Genomic DNA, 16,174 nt, shown 5'->3' on the forward strand with positions numbered 1-16,174 from the left:
ACATGTTGGAAAAGGCTGCCCTAGAGACTGGAAAATAATACCCCCTTGCCACTACAAGAAAATGAACCTCATGGGCTCAGAATATGCCTGATTTACACTTGTATGGATTGGCTGGTAACCCATGATTGCTGTGACTAGTTTGGAAACTTCTTAAAAAGAATTATTGCATTTTTCATAGCTGACAAGAAGTCTTTAAACTTACAGTCACTGAAGATTCTTTCAGCTGTTTGTGCCTTCATACCTGGAAGAAAGAAGTAAACAGGTTTAGATAACACTGCAGTGGCTTTTCCCTTACCAAAGGGCAGAAATGGTTTGTTTGTTTTTATCAAGCTACCTCAAATCAGATTGAATAGCAGAATGACCATTTTTCCTCTCCCTTTTGTCATGTCTATTAAAAGGGGTTGCCTGGCCTAAGAGAGTGGATAGGCATGGTCATTCTCATTTACATGGTAAGATAGATGTCAATGTGCATCCAAAATGTGCATTGCACATGTGAATTGCACTGGATGCATCATATCTGCAATAGAGCTGTGTACTGGTGGTTTCCGATCAGGTACAGATGAAGCATTTTGCTTTCAGAGATAGATTTCCCATGCTACGTTAGGGTATGTAACACTACATGAAGGCACTGCAAATCAGCAGACATGTTTCTCCTTTATGTTGCCATATAATTCCCAATGAAAGGAACATGTTTCATACTAACATAACCATGGTGGTTTCACTTTAATGAACTCTTGAGAACTGCAGTTCTACAAATTAGCTAGTGATGTTTAACTAAAAGTTCTTACCACCCTCACAGAATCACGATTTCCAGAGCTCCTTGAAGGAACAGCAATGATGATTAACACTGTTTTAAGACTGTATTGTGTGCAGGCAGTAGTCATGACCTAGAATGACTATATTACACACAGACGGCAGACATGACCTAGAAATAGCTCTTTGTTTAGGATATGACTGCCTCTGCCAAAAGAATTTGTATAACCGCACGTTGTGTTTGCCAACATTACATGCCTCAGGCTTGCGTTATATTTCTAACAGTGAGTGCTATTTACACTTTTGGAGCAATGCCATCTCTTCCCAAGGCCCAGCTATTTAAAAAAAAAAAATCTGTTTTCTCCATCTGAAAAATGGTAGTTGAAATTCATTCATGGCCCATACACCTCTTGCCAACATTCCAAGCAGAGTATTATGCAGAATAATCAGCACATTAAAAAAAGGCACCTGAGTCTTTGGGCTTTTTTACATGAGGCTTTTAGCACGTCTTTTTATCAATGCTTCCAGATTCTTTGTGGGATTAAGATTGGCTCCTTTACACAAGATTTAAAAAAAATACTGGGGGAGGTTCTTCCTCTGCTTTTCTAAGTGTTCCATTAAACACCAATAGGTTGTGCTATGGTATAGCAAAATTGCTAAAATATGCTAGGGTTTCATGCTGCCATTCGGGATACCAGACTTTCCGCATTAGGAAAAAAAATGTTTGCAAAGTACAAGTGAGGAATCCCAAGTGCACAATTAATGCCTTGTGTAGAAAAGCTCTTCCACAAGATAATGCCACACCCAAGCCAGAATGGGATGAAGACCCACAATGCATTTCTACTGTTACAGCTAAACAAGATTGACCTGTAAGTTGTATGGATGGGAGAATGCCTAGAAACAATATATATGAGCCTCCTTGCCTGACAAATGAAATATACATTATGTATATGTAAACCCCCCAGAGAGTTCACAAATGTAATCTCTACCTACAAAACTGGAAAGTATGTGTGTGTCACGTATGTCCCAAAATGTTTACCCACTTCCACATATGGTACTGTATGCCGCCTTGAGATCTTAGTGATATAGGGCGGGATATAAATATTTTAAATAAATAAATAAATAAATAAATAAATAATACTGCCTTAATGCTGTTTGCCCAGACAGGTCTTTGTGTACATGGATCAGAAAAAATCTAAAAACATGAATTTTGGGGTTTAAAGTATTTTGAAAGGATTTAATAAAAACGTAGGTTTATGCCTACAACTCCCAGCATGCCTTGGGTAGGAGGCCAGACTTGGTGGCCATTGTGGTTCCTAAAGTCAGTCAACCCTAGGGTGACCATATTTTGGAAACCAAAAAGGAGGACAACATGGTCGCCCCCAAGGAGGCATGTCCAATACCAAGGGGGCGTGCCCATCCGAACATAGCCTTGGTCATGTCTGATTTTACAGCACACATTTAAGACGATTCTGTTCTACATAACATTTTAATGTTAAAATCACTGAAATAAAGAACAAGTGAGAGATTCAATGTATCTGAAATTAACTTCACTCACTCCTACTTTTGTAGGTTTTGCTGTACTTTGAAGCTTTTGTTGTACTCTGTGTGTTACATTCTCCCCTTCCCTCAAATATCTTTTCTGACTGTATCTTCACTCATTGCAAGCTGCTGTTGTTGTTAACAGGGTTTGCTACTGGCCCCAGATCTGTTTCAAATTTGGTATGGCTAAAGCTCTACCTAAAAGCTATCATAGTGCCAACTTTCAGCTCTTTATCTTTAAAAATAACAGTTTAAAAATAATTTTAAAACCTCATTTAAAAAAAAATCCTAAAAAATCAATGGATGAACGGATCTGTTTCAAATTTGGTGTGGCTAAAGCTCTACCTAAATCCTATCATTGTACAAAGTTTCATCTTTTTTTCTTTAAAAATGATGATTTTAAAAATAATAATTTTAAAACCTCAATTTAAAAAAAAAATCCTAAAAAATCAATGGATGAACGGATCTGTTTCAAATTTGGTGTGGCTAAAGCTCTACCTAAATCATTTCATGGTGCAAAGTTTCATCTCTTTATCTTTAAAAATGACAATTTTAAAAATAATAATTTTAAAACCTCAGTTTTTAAAAAATTCCTTAAAAATCAATGGATGAACGGATCTGTTTCAAATTAGGTATGACTAAAGCCCTTCCTAAGAGCTACTAGTGTGCTCTTAGGAAGATAAAGACTATTTCATGTCTTTATCTTAAAAAATGACAGAGTTATAAGCATTTTTGTTAATTCCCATTAGAGCTGCTCTTTGAAAAAAATCCGGATTTCCCCTCCCGGATTTGCCATCAAAAACCCGGACAAATCCGGTTGTATGGTCACCCTAGTCAACCCAATTCCACATAAAAACAAACAACCCACATAAATGGGATGCATCAATTTGCGGTGACTCCTCCTACCTGCCATGTGTGGTTTTAAAATCATAACTAGATACAACAGTGTGTCTTTGAGCGGCCGAATTCTGGACATGCTCAAAGGGACCCTGTGCTCATATCGCTGTTTTCTCAGAAGCTGAGAGAAGCACACGTTGCAGCCTTCACCCTTAAGAGGGAGGAAGGGGAGGCACTCTGCGCATGCCCAGAAACAGACCTGACAAAATGGAGAGAAACTGCCCATCCCCGGCCCTTCAGCACAGGCTCCTGATGGAGCACTTGGTGGGTGAGAAGCACAGGCCAAGGCAGTCATGGCAGGATTGGACAGAGCTGGTCGCATCCACTAACAGCCGCTTACCTGCCCTCCTTGGCAATGCTATTCCTTGACGGTCTATCAAGGAGCAGCATTGGCAACAAGAGGAGAAAAGCGCCTCTCAGAGGACATGGGCACCTGAGGGCCGCCAAAGGCCTGCTGGGAGGTGTAGAACTGGCATCATCTCTCAGTCCTAACACAGCCCCCACTTCCCTGACCTCTCGCTAACTGTCTTTGCTCTCCTGCTAACTGACTTTCCCCAACTGCCACTAACTCCGCCCACCATTCCATTCTAGCCTCAGCTGTCAGTCATTCCTCCATTGACTCTCCTTTTTAAATAGTAAAGTCAGGCTTTTACATAAAAAACATACACTTTATTCAGTAATTCTTGCATCTGTCTTGGAATGTTGTGGCTTAGTTATAACAGAAAAAACGCAGCATAAAAAATCTCATCAAGTTAAAAAGTCTTGGAAAACATTAAAAAAAAAAACTAAAAAAAACACTTGGCATTTAAAAGCCATTAATAAAGCCTGCCTGTGAAAAAGAAATCCATCAGCAGGGTGCCACAACTAAGATGGGTGCTCACCAGTTTGTTTTCCACCACACCTCAGACAGTGTTCAAAGATTTAACACATTATTCAGGACTTAGGCTTATGCCTACAACTCCCAGCATGCCTTGGGTGAGAAGGAAGATTTATCAGGCTTTGGGAGCCATCATTTGAAAGTGGCTCGCCATTCTGGGCCTGGAGGGAGAGCGCCTGAGTTCTAGCGCCTCAGTTACTAGGCGCCATTGGGAGCAGAAGGGAAGGAGGTCACAGCTCTGGGCAAAAGGCATGCTGGGAGTTGTAGTTTTCGTTTTTGTTTTCTGTGGGGGCAAGGAAAATCATGACGACAGCTTCAAGACAGCCCTGGCCAGGCATGGAGGGAGGGAGGGAGGGAGGGAGAGAGAGGAAACTAATTTAATTTGTTTTGAAGTTACCTCACAGGCCTAGGACAAGCCTACCTTGCAGGGTTGTCGTGAGGGTAAGAGAGGGGAGGAATTAGGGGCTGTTCAAGATTCGGGAGAACCATGTCTGGGCAAAGTAATTAGCACTGGGGTAGATGGACAAATGGCCTGATTCACTAGAAGTCAGTCATTTATATCCACTGGCACCAAATGTCCACAAGGTGGTGCTCTGTATCAAACGTTTATATGCAATCCTTGACTTTTGCAATGTAGGGCAGCCTATAGTAATATTTAGAAACTTTATTTATTTATTTATTTATTTATTTATTTCATTTATATACCGCCCCCATAGCTAGAGCTCTCTGGGCAGTTCACAGAAATTCTAAAATGAGATAAAAACAAGTATACAAAATTTAAAATTCTAAAACACAGAACATACATACATGAAGCATTAAAAACCGTTAAAACAAACATGTGGGTGATTAAGATGTGCTGCCATATGCCTGGGCAAAGAGGAAACTCTTAACTCAGCGCCAGAAAGATAGCAGCATTGGCGCCAGACGAGCCTCGTCAGGGAGATCGTTCCATAGCCTGGGGGCCACCACCGAAAAGGCCAACAGTGGAATACACAGCTCAATACAGTTATCATTAGAAATAAAATCAGCACAGATTACAGTTGCTTCCTGGCTCTGAAAACTTCTGAGCTACTTCTTCAGCACCCACTATCAGAGAAACCAAGTTGGTTTCCATGTAACCAGATTGCAATCAGTCTCTTCCAAAAACGTCTGGAGGTGTGTGTCAATCTTGCTCAAAGGGAATATTTCAGTTTGGTTAATAGTTCTTACAAACCTAATAATCCAAGGTAAATTTCTTAAAGAATCGTTCCATTACTGACTCTCTAATAAGAAAGCATTCCATTTCAACATCCTCAGGCTTCAACAATTGAAATCCATCCACACAGGACAAGGTGGTGCTCTGGACAAATCCCCAAGAACTGCAAGGAATAGTGACATCCAAGTTGTTGCAGATGCAAAGTGATTTCATCCTTGAGGTGCTTAACAGATAAATTACAGCCAGCCTCTGAAGATCTAAATCATTGGTAGGCAATCAGGTGCCCTCCAGATGTTTGGGACTACATATCTCATGATCACTGACCATCAGCCATGCTGGCTCAGGCTTGTAAGAGAATACAGTCCAAAATATCTTAAGAGCACCAGGTTACCTACTCCTCAATTTTTGGGTTAAGCTGCAGAAAGCCCCAAACCACATGGAAAAATTCTGTTCTGAACAGCAGTGTGCAGACACAACAGTGACAGCAACATAATGCTTCTTTGACAACATCACTGCCACAGGGAAACTTCTAGTCTAAAATGAGCTCTCCTCTATTTTTAATCATGTTCACTCCAATTTCCCACCATTTGGATACAAGCCACCCTTTTAACAGCTTCATTGCCTTCAGCTTCCCAATACGTTAAGGAGCAAAACAGGCTCTATTTAGCAGGGAGAGGGTGCTTATGTGGACTGAGGTGTCATCAATATGCGGATGATACCCAGCTCTACCTTTCCTTTTCATCAAACCCAGGTGAGGCAGTGGCTTTTCTGAACCAGTGCCTGGGCACGGTAATGGACTGGATGAGGGCTAACAGACTGAGACTCAATCCAGACAAGATGGAGGTACTGTTAGCGAGTGGTTCATCTGTCCGGCGAGGTGATGTTTGCCTTGTCCTGGACGGGATTGCACTCTCCCTAAAGGATCGGGTCTGTAGTTTGGGGGTGCTCTTGGATCCAGAACTGTCACTTGAGGCACAGGTGAACTCAGTGGCAAAGAGCACCTTTTATCAGCTTAGGCTGATATACCAACTGCACCCTTATCTGGACAGAGATAGCCTAGCTACAGTTATCCATGCTCTGATAACCTCTCATTTGGATTACTGCAATGTGTTATACGTGGGGCTGCCTTTGAAAACGGTCCGGAAACTTCAACTGGTACAAAACAGGGCAGCACGGTTACTAACAGGGACTGGCCGACGAGACCACATCACGCCAGTCCTTTTCCAGCTTCATTGGCTGCCAGTCCAGGTCCGGGCCCGTTTCAAAGTGCTGGTTTAAAGCCCTAAACGGCTTGGGGCCAGGCTATCTGAAGGAACGCCTCCTCCCGTATGTACCTGCCCGGACCCTAAGGTCATCCTCAGGGGTCCTTCTCCGCGAGCCCCTGCCAAAGGAAGTGAGGCAGGTGGCAACCAGGAGGAGGGCCTTCTCTGCTGTGGCACCCTGGCTGTGGAATGAGCTCCCTTAGGAGGTTCGCTCGGCACCTACGTTATATGCTTTTAGACGCCAGGTGAAGCCCTTTTTATTCTCCCAGCATTTTAACAGTCTATAAATAAATTTTAACTTGGTGTTTTAAATTTGTAATTTTGCATTGCTGAGGTTTTGATCTGGTTGAGCTTTTATATTGTATTTTATATTATGGTTTTATACCGTTGTTTTATACTTTGAATGTTTTTAATTTTTGTGAACCGCCTGGAGAGCTCCGGCTATTGGGCAGTATAGAAATGTAATTAATTAATTAATTAATTAATTATGTGTAATTGTGCAACCACCTAAGTCATCTCAGAACCAGAAACAAATTTTCCCATGATCCGCACTCTTAAAGGCACTCAAATATGGATTAGATTTTCAAAAGAACCAAAGACTAACAGCTTCTGTTACATAAATAGAAAATAATTTCTTTTAAATATCCTTCATTTTATAATTAGCATAAATCACCTTGCCGTTTGCAGAACTTTATGCAGTCTGTGATGGGTTAGTTAAGAGTATGTCGCCCTGCTCTACTTCATTTAGTTTCATCCTTTCATTAATTTTCATGCCTCATAATCATTTGTTCTGTGCTTCCCTTTGAGCCAGCACAGTATTCATGCTGTAGATCAGTAGAGGAACAATGGGGCATAAATGACAATAATCCCCAGTAAATTCATTCATGGGAATATTGCCAAACAAAATGGCAAGCGCACATTTTGATTTATTCATGAATGGGGATGTATGAGAAATACATTGTGTTTGTTTTTTATGAGAATTTACCCACTTTGCACCTCCCAGAACTGAACACAGACCCAAATGTAAACTGTGGTTGAAGTCTGTACATTTCCACATTTGCCATGCGATACACAGACCAAAAAAGAGGGTTCAAAAATGCATATTAAAAAAAACCTACAATTCAAAAATGCACACAATTGATGCAAACATGTGGAAATGCACATGGAAATGCATCTGAATTTTTGTGCGAAATGAAAAACAAAGCTTGCAGTCTGATGTGGACATAAGTCAGAAGGAGCTTTGTGGTGGAATTTGGAGAACCTTGACAAGCTTGAGGTTTTCTGATTTGTACAACTCTACCACCAAGCTGCTGCTTGAAACAGCAGACGGGAGGTGGGCGGGGAGAGGAACAGTACATTCCTAGTAAATGTACTTCTGGATTGATACACCAGGTGGAAACCTGAACAGGACAATGTTCCTTGTGATGTCAGTCAACACATGATGATGAACACTATATGAAAGTTAATTCCTTTATAATGAGATACTAACTTCCCTAAGTCAAATGCCTGATAGTAGCACCTTAATCCAGGTCTCAACCTGAGGCAAATTATTGACAGCATCAGTCATTATGTTTATGATCTATCTAGGATATACATTATTTTTTTAAAAAAAACAGCTGGAGTAGAGACAGTCAGTCTAGTGCACTCTGGGCAATTAACACTTGTTTGTGAGCAATTGCATTTTGTGGAAAGAGACGGAGTCATACCAGACTCTTCACCCACTTAATGGGTAGTGACAACTGTTGGAAAATAGAAATGTTTAGGAAATGAAAAAGCATAGTCAAGTACCAAAACAGGTTCCATTTCCTTTGTAACACACTTTCGGGGCACAGATTTACACACACATTTACTTCATTATCAAGATAAAAACAATCCCTACAAAACCTATAATTTACCTGGCACTATTAACATGATTAGTTCAAAAGGAAAGAGCCTTCATATGTTATTGACATCGGGCATGATCAAGTCAAAGTTACGTACCATATTTTCCGGCGTATAAGACGACTGGGCATATAAGACGACCCCCAACTTTTGAGAAGATTTTCCTGGGTTAAAAAGTAGTCTTATACGCCAGAAAATACAGTACTTTCATGTGCTATGGGTTTCACTGGGAGAGTAGGGTACGTGCTTAATTCTCTCTCCCTGTGGTCACTGGGATTTAACTTTTGGCTGGGCTATGTGACCCCATATCTTGTTAATGTTGTTGCAAACTGGCATATATTTTCTGTAACATAGATTAGAAATCTGAAGGAGAAAACTGATTTAGAAAAATGAGAATTCTTCATCTTTGTCCACTATCAGAACTGGAGATCCTTAAAAGAAATGTTAGGTTTTGTTACTTTCCTTTGGAAACTGATGGATTTTTATTTATTTTTTAATTTTCATTCACATATGTAAAAGCATACCACACCCAAGAGATGGTGGAAAACGACAGCCAGCTCTATGGTTACACTAACAAATTTACACTCTTAATTGTTTACTTATTGTTGATTGAAAATAACAGTTGTTGTTGACGACAACAACAACAACAGCAACAACAGCATTTATATCATCCCTTTTTTCCTCTTGTGAGGAATCCAAGGCGACTTACATAGCCCCCTCTTCTCCATTTTATCCTCACAACAACCGTATGAGGTAGATTAGGCTGAGAGTCAGTCACTGGCCCAAAGTCACCCAGTGAGCTTCATGGTCAAGTGGGCAGGGCTGGTGCTACCATAGACGCCACTCAGGTGGCCACCTAGAGCGCCAAGCTAAGAGGGGCGCCGTGCAGCAGAGCACTCATGCGCGTTGTTGACTGTGAGCTGGCCCGGCCCAAGGATTCAGCTGGGCCTGGGTGGGCGAGATGGCGCCCAGCCAAAGCGAAGCCAGGGACGCTGGGGTGGGGTGGCTCCACGTTCAGACTTCCACCCGGAAGCCGCCCTCCCAGAACCGCTCTAACCACCTGGAAGAGCTGGGAGGCTGCTGCCGCCAGAAGAAGAAAAAGCATGTGGCAAGCTCGACCCTGGCTCAAGCCAGCCTCTGCCTTACTCCCGAGGAAAGGGCACCGGGTCGCCTCGCCTCTCTCCTCAAACAGGCCATGATGTCCAGGAAGGTGGGCAAGCGGGACTCCCTCTCCCTTCCCCCAGGAAAGCTAGGGACTTGTGGACTCCTCACAAGGCAAACTCTCCTGCTTCTTGATCCTGCGCGCGTGGATCAACGGGACTTGCATCCGAGAAAGTGTTGCACTGTGAGGCACCAGTGCGGCCTGATCCGCCTATGCCTCCTTACTCGGAAGCCTTATTCCCCCGAGTAAACGTGCGGAGGGGATCGGGACGCCAGGCTGCATAGTGGGTTGCGTTCGCACGGAAGTAAGTCCCGGTGAATTCCAGACGGCTCGGTCCCAAATCGAAGTGAGCCAGTCCCAGCTCTCCACTCGGGGCACACGTTCGGACTTCCGCGTAATTTTGGGGTGTGTGTGTGGAAGTAGCTCGCCTTGCCTAGGGCGCAAAATAGTCTGGCGCCGGCCCTGAAAGTGGGGACTAGAACCTGGATCTCCTGAGCCCCACTCTAATTGCTATGACACATTGGTTTTGCGTAGTTGTATGTGTGGGAGTAGGAGTAGGATTATAGTAAAATCATACTAACATAGAAAGTGGGTTTCAGTCAAAGCCAGGAATTCTCAGGCTCCACCTTTACAATGGTGCCATGTTTCCACAAAAACAATTTAATGGCACTGTTTCCAGTGCCATCTCCTCTGAGTTCCCCAGTCTTCATTAGCTATGACATGCCATGGGGTTGGGGCACACCCCACGCAGCTTCAGATCAACAGCTTGTTTTGTGCCTACCAAAGCAACAGACATAAGAATTCCAAGTTCACTTGTCAACATTCCAGTGTGAATTTTACATTCCCCCTCCAGGCTGCTCCCACTTATACTCGAACGGAGATGCCAGGCACATGCCTTGAAACAAAATGTGATGACAAAGTCAGCAGCAATTCAGGTCAGATAGTTATCATAATAACATAATAATTTTATTTTGTCCACTGCTCCGAAATTCTGAATGGGAAGTGGTGTATAAATTTTGTAAATAAATAAAATAAAAATTAAAGTGATCAGAAATATGATTCACAATATGGCCTAAAATGTAAAGGGCTCCACTAAAATCAAGATCCACAGTTCCCATTGAGTATTGCTCACTTTTAGTAATGCTGGAAGGATTGAGTAGGAATATATAACCAATACAAAATGCAAAATATAATGCAAAAAAGGCCAAACTTAGGAAGACAAATCCTAATCAATGGTAAAAACTCAAGGCACTTGCCTGTGAGGGAGGAAGAGGAGATATCAATGCGTCCAGACCCAGGGTACATCTTCAGCCTTTGCTGCAAAACCCTGTTGACTGTCGGTCGTAACATCACATTGTCATCAGTAGAGGAAAAGAGAAACATCAGTACAACTTGTACAATCACTCCACCTGTGTCTGGGCTGAAAGAAAATCAAACAAACACTAACTGATTAGTCTTCATACGTCTTCATATGCACACATGGATTGTTACAACTTCAGTGGTGATAAATTGAAAGGAATTTAAATGGGCACTGTTATGTCAATAAACATGATTTATTATTAAGCATCATTATTAAGAATGTAACTATTCAGTATTGTTATTTATTTATTTATTTATTTGTTATTGTTAAGGGCGGAAAAAGAAAGTTCCCTTCCGCAAGACATGATATATGAATGCTTATTGGTTTAATAGTTTGTTACATGCTGCGTTGAGTTCATTGAAGATAAAACGGGATATCGATGCTTTAAATAAAATAACTGAATGAAACAAAGGTGGTATAGGAGGGATAGAAAGAGCTCAGCATATGGAGGGTCAACATAAAAGAAATACAATCTAGAAAAGCCCAAGGAAATCAAATTATGTCTTAAGAAATCAGAATAAAGGAAAAGAAAAAGCAGAATAAATGTTCATAGAATGACAATTGCAAAGATAAAAACCAACAACTGAATGTGTAGTATGACTTAAAACACAAGCATGTACCAGAGAAATGGGGGGGGGGGGGGGAAGGGAGAGGAAGAGAGACTGTTCGAGACAGATTTTAGGGTTATGTGATAACGAATACAAGCAAGTTCCATTTTTACATAGCCACTGGACATGTTTTTCACTCTGAATCTAAGCAAGCATTACCAAGAGCTTTATCACACTAGTGTTATACTGTGCAATCACTGTGAATTGCATGCAAAGGACTCAGAAGTTTTCCACCTTACAATCTGCTTTGATTATGAAGTACTCCCATGCATCCTGCCTTAATTGTGGAATAAAGCAAAAAAGATTCGCTGTATTTAGCCCCTACTTTTTGAGCGTATCTTCCGAGCCGCCACTGGGGTTCAGGAGCAGGATTTTAAACAAATGCTTACATCTGCATAAGCTTTCAAGATAAAGACACCAAAATTGGCACAGTAATAGATATTAGGGGGAGCTTTAAGCATACCAAATATGAATTGAATTGAGACATCCGTTGATTTTTTACATTTCCCCCCCTTAAACTCACTTCCTGGTATGCAAAGGATCGCTGTCGCCCGGTAGCAAAAACAACAACCTCGAAAGCTTAGCGCTATGGGGATAATCCGAGGGAAGCAGGTTTCATGGGATGAAGCTTCAAGTCTGCATTCTCAACATCATACCTAGAAACTGCCTTTCTTTTTAATCCATATTAACTCCCACATTCTACTGATCTCAATAGGAAGAGAGAGAGAGAGAGAGAGAAAGAGAGAGAAAGAGAAAGAGAGAGAGACTTGTGTGGCGCAGAGCAGTAAAGCAGCAGTTTCTGCAGCTGAAACTCTCCCCATGGCCTGAGTTTGATCCCAGCGGAAGCTGGTTTCAGGCAGCTGGCTCGGGTCGACTCAGCCTTCCATCCTCCTGAGGTCGGTAAAATGAGTACCCAGTGAGCTGGGGGAAAGGGAATAACGGCCGGGGAAGGCAACGGCAAACCACCCCGCTATAAGGCCTGCCAAGAAAACGTCAGCGAAAGCTGGCGTCCCTCCAAGAGTCAGTAATGACTCAGTGCTTGCACGAGAGGTTCCTTTCCTTTCCTATAGAGAGAGAGAGAGAGGATCTAATTTTAAACATCAATTTTAAACAGGAAGGGGAAAGGAAGACAAGAGGGCTACTTTCAGAAGTAAAAATAATAATGCTTGTATACGCATGTAAGCATCAGCCCCGCCTCCATTAGCCCTCCCTTTGAAGTCCACACACACACACACACACGCTTCAGAATTTGCCACTTTCCTTCCACTGTCTTTGCCTCTGGGAGCATGAGATTTCCCTCCTGCCTGTAGAGACCAGGGTAGTTTTTTTTACAGTGAAGTTTGAATGCCCAGTCACCGTTACTGGAAGGATGTGTCAATCACGACAGGGTGACCAATAACAGGCTAGGGTGAGGGAAATGGGCGTGAATCAAACTGTCTTATAAAGGCTTGACTTGCAACAATGCTGCTGACTCAGGAGAGATGCTGCCTCTCCGTGTGAAGAGAAAAAAATGGAACGTTCCAGGATAAAACCAGACAGTGTAAAGGGCCTGTAACTGAAGAGGGAGCAGAAACAGGGGTACACTTCAGGAAGAAAAGCCTTGTGTAGCAACGCCCTAAAACAAAGTGTTTGTGTGGTTCTAGACTAAGCTCCCTGCTCCAGTTATATGTATCTGGACACATTCTAAGACATGGTTAACATGTAACAAACTTTTTGGTTTACAGATGAGAATAAAGGAACATTCCTATTGATGAAAAGCAATAACGCAAATCCCAACCATAAAACATCTGCCTAACATCACAACTTGATGTTGTGCAGACTTTATACTGTTAGTTTACCCTACCCTGTGCCTGCTTACCCTACCCTGTGCCTGTTTGCATTCTCTTCCCCTCCTTATTGTTTTACTATGATTTTATTAGATTGTAAGCCTATGCGGCAGAGTCTTGCTATTTACTGTTTTACTCTGTACAGCACCATGTACATTGATGGTGCTATATAAATAAATAAATAAATAATAATAATAATAATAATAATAATAAAGACTTCTCCATCTTGAAAACTTGAACACGTTCTATATGATTTCTGTAGAAAATGGACAGTTATTTAGTATCTTCATTTGAGAGAAGGAGAGAGATGTCATTATATATCTAAGGTTACAAACCAAGTAAAAAAGAGTAATGAACAACACCTGCATTCCCAGAGATCTAGTTATACAGTTTTTCCTTCCCTCCTTCCCTTGTATAATTACCCTAAGGCAGCACTTGAATTTCCCTATTAATTGAATTTCTTACATTACAAGTTGTAGCAAATCACTGAGCCTTTTTAATGATCCCCCTCACACACCCACCCACACTTTTCTGTTCTTGCCTAACATAATCAAATGCTATAGAAGGGAATGGCTGCAACCCCACAGTCACTAGCCTTATTCAAGCACTCCTGAAAGTGCTTAAGTAAAAATGTGAAAGGACCCTTTCAGGAAACCCTAAACAGAGCTCCTGTCATGGTCAGTTTCCGTACACTGCTGAGAGCTATGAGTAATCCCCACAAAATGAACGGCGCTTGCACAGCAGTACTGCTTGCCAAATGTCTCTCTGTGTCTCCTCTCCATTTGCATTCCTACTGAAGGTTGTTTGCAACGTATCGCTGGTGACATCAAAATTAACCATGCAAATTTGTGAAATTCCAAACTATTTTTTGCCAGTGGTGAATGATTCGGTCCGAAGGAGCAGAAATGAGTGTGCCTCTGTTTCCACATCTTCATACAGGCAATTTGCGTAAAACGACAAAAGAAAATACACAGGAAACAACCAGTTTTCCCAGAAATGAGACGGCCCACCCCATCACAAATGGCAATGGGGAAGAATTTTAGAGAAGGCGGCGTTCAGCAACAAATCCCTCCAGTTCAGAGATCCCAGAGCCATTATAAACTGAGCCCAACCCCCAACCCCCACACACATTCCAGATTAAATTGAAATGACTCATCAGCACAAGCCTTCTCTTCCATACCTTTCCCCTCCCCAATTTCCTAAAGTTACCAAAATGCGAGTGCGGAGGGGATGAGAAAATTTGCTTAGAAAAGTTGAAATCTGTGAACTAGCCTATCATAAATCACAGTTTTGAATGTAAACAAACAAACAAACAAAAACCCTCCAAATACAGAGTGGCCCAAAAGCAGGTATACAGTATAGTTTATTTGCATTTTATTACATTGTTTATTACATTTACATTTGTTTAACACTGTTTAATCTCGTAAGTGCTCGAAATGTTTTCCATCAACGTTGCAACATTCCTCGAACCTGTCCAGAACACTGTGACACACAATAGGACACAAATTCCGGTCCACATCAATGCCCATAAATGCTTCCGAGATGAACTCTTTTAATTCGTTCACTATCTGAGGATTCCTCTCAAAAACCTTATTCTTTACTACACCCCCCAAAAAAGAAGTCCTTTGGTGTTAAGTCAGGTGGACGTGGTGGCCATTCAATGCTGCCACGTCGTCTGATCCAATGCTGTGGGAAGGTGTTGTCAAGATAGTCCCTTACTGCAAAAGCTAATGAGGAGGTGCCCCATCTTGTTGGAAGAGCAGTTCAGCGAAGTTAGCCTTGGTTTTGAGTTGTGGCACTACCATGTTGCGTAACCTGTTTAGGTAATTGTTACTATCCACAGTTGTATTGAAGAAAACCGGTCCTACAACACCTTGACTGGACAGTGCACCCCACACTGTGATGCCTGGCTGGTTCAGCTGAGATGTGATAGTCAAATGAGGATTTTCATCTGCCCAATACACACAGTTATGCCTGTTCACATGGCCTGACAACTTGAAAGAAGCCTCATCTGACCAGATGATCTTATCAAGAAGGTCTGGTTCATTAGAGATTTGGTTACGCATCATCTCACAGAATTGCAACCGACGGTCTGAGTCGTCCTCCAGAAGACCATGTAACAGTCTTGGACGGTACAGCTTCAATTTCAATTTACGCATTAAGCGTTGCAAGGACGTTCTAGGTATGGATAGCTGCTTAGACGCACGTTGTGCGGACTTTTTCGGACTGTTCACAAATGTCAGAGCGACTCTCATCTCATTTTCCTCTGTCATAGACGTCCCAGGACGTCCAGATTTTGGTGCATTAGCCACTGCACTTGTTGCTTCAAATTTATCTCTAAGACGATAAATTGTCAGACGTGTTGGTGGAGGAGTGTCAGATGCTTCTTGCCACACTGTGCGCACCCGCTCAGTGTTTTCAGTCTTCCAGTACTGCTTTAGAATCCACTTTCTTTGTTCTTGACTCAAGTTCGCTGCCATCAGTTACCTAGGGAGGTTGTGGGCTCTCCCACACTAGAGGCCTTCAAGTGGCAGCTGGACAACCATCAGTCAGGGATGCTTTAGGGTGGATTCCTGCATTGAGCAGGGGGTTGGACTCGATGGCCTTGTAGGCCCCTTCCAACTCTGCTAATCTATGATTTTATGATTCTATGATCATTCACAATATCAGTAAAAAACAACAACTAAACAACTGTATACCTACTTTTGGGCCTCACTCCCCTCACTCTCCACACCTGTCACCACCTGTCACTCTTCCCAACTGTCATTCTGACTCCACCCACACATCTTCTACTCACACATTCTCTCCCCC

The 16,174-nt window shown here is 42.2% G+C and overlaps 1 protein-coding gene across 1 annotated transcript in view; it reads right to left on the reverse strand.

Moving 5' to 3' along the window:
- The window catches only part of LOC134398540 (transmembrane protease serine 11A-like), a 68,828-nt gene that overhangs the window by 13,715 nt on the left and 38,939 nt on the right, over nt 1-16,174 (reverse strand). The window contains exons 5-6 of the mRNA XM_063125876.1: nt 10,826-10,989; nt 203-241 (exon numbers count right to left, since the gene is read on the reverse strand). Of these exons, the coding sequence (XP_062981946.1) occupies nt 203-241; nt 10,826-10,989 (203 nt within the window). The remainder of the gene's footprint in view (nt 1-202; nt 242-10,825; nt 10,990-16,174) is intronic.

Source organism: Elgaria multicarinata, chromosome 1 (assembly GCF_023053635.1).
Source record: "Elgaria multicarinata webbii isolate HBS135686 ecotype San Diego chromosome 1, rElgMul1.1.pri, whole genome shotgun sequence".
In the NCBI taxonomy this organism is placed as follows: Eukaryota; Metazoa; Chordata; class Lepidosauria; order Squamata; family Anguidae; genus Elgaria; species Elgaria multicarinata.